The sequence below is a fragment of the Micromesistius poutassou genome, assembly GCF_964030765.1.
Source record: "Micromesistius poutassou genome assembly, chromosome: 14".
NCBI classification, from domain to species: Eukaryota; Metazoa; Chordata; class Actinopteri; order Gadiformes; family Gadidae; genus Micromesistius; species Micromesistius poutassou.
Window position 1 is genome coordinate 4,841,145 of NC_140284.1, and position 4,286 is coordinate 4,845,430.

The window sequence follows — 4,286 nt, forward strand, 5'->3', positions numbered from 1 at the left end:
GTTCAGTTATGCAATCAGAAGATAGTTACACATTTGTAAAGTCCTGCTAAATAATGCATTATTTATAAGATATGTAAATTGTATGCAATGCATATTGTTAATTGATATTCAATGTTGGGGTTTGGTTGAGTTTTGATGTCTTCCTCAATATCGCCATACTTGTTACCTTACAGATGGTCAAATTACCATATTTATATTTATTCACCGTATTACCATAGTAACTTTCACATAGATAATGTAACACAATGTGTTGTATTGCAATTACTTTTGATGCAATTTTCCCTCCAAAATTATTATATCATTATATCAAGCTATAATGACAAGAAAGCAAGAAATCCAGCAAATTTAAGTTAGATCATGTTTTATTGATGAGGAAACTAACACATGTCAGTGATACGCCTCATGCTCATGAACCTCTGGCCGCTCATGCCCATATCCCTGAAGCTCCTGTACTCTCCGGGCCTCATGTACATCATCCTGCCCTTGTAGTGGGCCTGCTCGTACATCAGCCAGTGGCCGTCCATCACGTGGCAGGACTGGCAGTCGGACATGCGGTAATGATCCTGGATGTTGTCACAGTCGTCCATCATCTCATGGAACTGACCACCGAAGTTCTCCCTCTCATAGATCTTCATCCTGAACTGGCCTCTGTGCTGTAATGCAGAGGTTCAGAGAAACAGTGTCAGCAGAGTCATCAACACAGTGAATGTAACAGCTGAACTAGTTCAGAGTAAAAGTTGAACTGTGATTTCTCTTACGAAGGGGATCATTCTGCAGGACCTGATGTTGTCAAACATCATTCCCATGCTCTGCATGCGGTGCATGTCGTTGTACTCTCCCCTCCTCATGAAGAACTGCTGGCCCATGTAGTTGTTCCTCTCATAGAGCATGAAGCAGCCGCTCTCCACCCTGCAGGACTGGCACCTGCTCATGTAGGAGGACATGTCCATGCAGTCGCTCATGCACTCATAGGAGCGACCCTGGAAGTTCTTCTCCTCGTAGAAAGTGATCTGAAACAAAGAATTTGTCAACCATGGTATATGATTACAGATTATGATTATATTGTGCTATTACTTATTGCTAATAACAAGTTGGCTGCAATATTTAATGTACAATATATTTAAAGTTATTATATATATTCATATCAATGATTTATGTTAATATCTTTACCTTGCCCATCATGATTGCGGTGTTGGTGGTCTCAGAGATCGGTTGGTGAACTGATGCTCTACCTGTGTCAAGCCCCTACATTTATACCTGAACAGACCCAAAGACTGCATGACGGCCCCTATTGTTCAAACTACTGACTCATGACCCTGACTCAACATACTGTAGAAGCCCATTGAGAAGCTTCCACATGCTCTTAACAGGGTTGTCCTAATTTAAGTTATAGATGGATGCTTCACTGAAAAACTTAAAGAGGATTCAAATGAGGAGAGGATTCAAATATTAACTAAATTTTTCATATAATTAATGATAAAACTAATGTCTTCCTGTTCAAGATTGAAATACACAACTTGTTTCTGTAATGAAATCCACATTTTCTCTGGAAATTGTTAGGTGTTCCTCATGGGCCTGAAATGTTTGTTTAGAGTCAAGCCAGATGCCGAGATATTTACAAGAATTAACCATTTGAATTTGCTCACCTTGGAGTGTACTTTACATATGTTTTGAGCGCGGTCAAGGGTAGGCGACCTAGAAAACAACATCCACATCCGTTTTGTCTGGGTTCAAGACAAGCTTATGGCTTACAAGAAACTGCTGAAATTCATTAAAGGCAGTCTGCAGGCTTGTAGCGGCCAATGCAGGAATGGGGCCCAAACTGCACAAAATAGTTTAATCCGCATAGTAATGGGAATCACAATGTTGAGAGGGGTGAAAAATATTAATGTATAGTGTGAATAAAAGGGGACCCAAGACTCCTGAGGTACACCTTTTCCAGATGTATGCGAGCTGGACCTGACACAATCTGTAACAACCGATTTATTCCTTTCCTGTTTTATTCCTTAAAGATAGTCAAGCTTAGGTGGCAGACTCCTGATATCGAGCTGTAACAGTTTAAAGCCATCAGAATAGAATAGTAGATTTATTATTATTATTCAGTCATTGCATAAAATACAGAGTATCAACACAACACAATTCCAGTTGCCACTCTTGGTCAGTGCTTTTTTTTTTTTAAAAGAGCAATAAATAGTTAATAAATAAATGAATAAGTAAACATACAGGAAAACATACCCTACATGCTCCACACTCTGTCATGGTTCTGGATTTTTGTGTTTTGTCTTGGACTTTTAGTTTGTTTCTCTTTAGTATCTTCTGTGTTTAGCCTCTTGTGTTCTGTTTACTGTTGGGCTTTAAGTTTGTAGTTTTCCCTGTTACTTCCTGTGTCTCCTGTCTGTCTTGTCCTAGCCCCTTGTTTATTTCCTGGTTTGTGTCATGTGATTCACTCCCTCTGTTTGTCATGTGATTCACTTCCTGTTCTTTGTTGTCCCGGCCATGTGCTTCAGTTTGGTTTGTCTTGTGATTCTTTCTCTCTGCCCCTCACCTGAGTCTTGTCTAGTATCCTCGTCATTACCTTGTTTCCTGCCCACCTGAGTCTAGTTATGAGTTTGAGTTTGATTGTTGTCTTGTCCAATGTTAGCCTGCCTCTCGTTGTACCTTGTTCCCTGCCAACCTGTGTCTTGTTTAGTCCTGTGTATTGAAGTCCTTCCCTATGTTCAGTTCACTGCTCTGTCATTGTATTTGTCATGTTGCTCCCTGTTCCTAGTCCTTGTAGTGTGTCTTTTTGAGTAAGTAAAGCCGTTTTGAAAATCGAATCTTGTTGTGCACCTGGGTCCTTAAAATTTGTCTGGCAATTTGTGACACTCTTTTTCACACACACACACACACACACACACACACACACACACACACACACACACACACACACACACACCCAGCCCCAAAAGCAGCACAACATTTACACACCGAAATACCCTCCAACCCTCCCAGACAGAACACCCTCCAGCACACATGATTAAAACTAGCAGCAGCCTAATAGCAAGAAAGAAAAGTGCCTAGTGCATAGGTGCACAGAATGCAATATTGTCCAGAGGTGTTTGTGGTTGATCATGGCAAGGGAGGGGAAGATTGGGGGGGGTGGCCATAGTTTGCAGAGGATTCTTTTTTTGGTTTAGTGAACGTATGGCCCAGGGGAAGAAACTGTTGGTTAGTCTGGCGGTACGTGCATTTATTGACCTGAAAAGTCTGCCGGAGGGAAGCAGGTTGAACAGGTGCTGGGCAGAGTCCTTGAAAATGGATCTGGTCCTGTTGAGTTCAAGTTCAAGTTCAAGTTCACCTTTATTTGTATAGCACGTTTAAAAGACCTGTCACGGTCGGCCAAAGTGCTTTACAGCGCAGAAGTAAAAAAAACTTCTGCGCTGCGCTGCGCTTGAGGCAGCGTGAGTCAGCGAGCTCTTCCAGGGAGGGCAGAGGGCAGCCTATGATCTTTTGGGCTGTGCCTGTGACCCTCTCCAGAGCCTTTCTTTCTGCCGCTGAGCAACCCGCATACCAAACTGTAATGCAAAAGGTGAGTATGCTTTCTATGATTGACCGGTAGAAGGACACCAGCAGCTTCTGTTCGAGATGTTTTTTTCCTGAGAATTCTCAGGAAGTGTAGTTGCTGCTGGGCCTTCTTAGTTATTGCTTTGGCATTGATGGACCAGGTGAGATCTTCGGAGATGTGTACCCCTAGGAATTTGAATGATGACACCCTTTCCACGCAGTCACCATTCAGGTGGAGTGGGGCATGTGCAGTGTGGTTGCGTCTGAATTCTAAGATGATCTTCTTTGTTTTTGTTGTGTTGAGAAGTAGCTTGTTGGATGAGCACCAAGTTGAGAGTTTCTGGACCTCGGCTCTGTACTCAGACTCATCGCCGCCTGAAATGAGACTGACCACAGTGGTGTCGTCGGCAAATTTTATGATGTGGTTGGAGGGGTGGGAGTGAGAGCAGTCCGATGTGGAAAGTGTATACAGGAGTGGGCTCAACACACAGCCTTGGGGGGAGCCAGTGCTGAGTGTGAGTGGGGGGGAAAGGTGGTGGCCGGGTCTCACTTGTTGTGGTCTATTGGAGAGGAAGTCTTTAATCCAAGCACAGGTGGAGGGAGGGAGGTGTAGGTCCAGGGTTTTTTAAATCAGAATGTCCAGGATTATTGTGTTGAAGGCTGAGCTAAAATCTATGAAGAGCAGTCTTACATAGTTACCAGGGCAGTTGAGGTGGCTCAGCGTTGAGTGGAGGGTGATGGCA

General features: G+C 43.1%; 1 protein-coding gene across 1 annotated transcript; it reads right to left on the reverse strand.

Annotated features, from left to right (window-relative positions):
- Nucleotides 1-377: 377 nt before the first annotated feature.
- On the reverse strand, nt 378-1,013 carry LOC311358143 (gamma-crystallin M1-like; the record flags this gene model as incomplete). The annotated part of the gene is made up of 2 exons (XM_084478146.1): nt 759-1,013; nt 378-653 (listed from the first exon to the last, which is right to left on the reverse strand). The coding sequence occupies exons 1-2, from the start codon at nt 960-962 to the stop codon at nt 378-380; spliced, it is 480 nt and encodes a 159-aa protein (XP_084334272.1). The 5' UTR covers nt 963-1,013.
- Nucleotides 1,014-4,286: the final 3,273 nt, after the last annotated feature.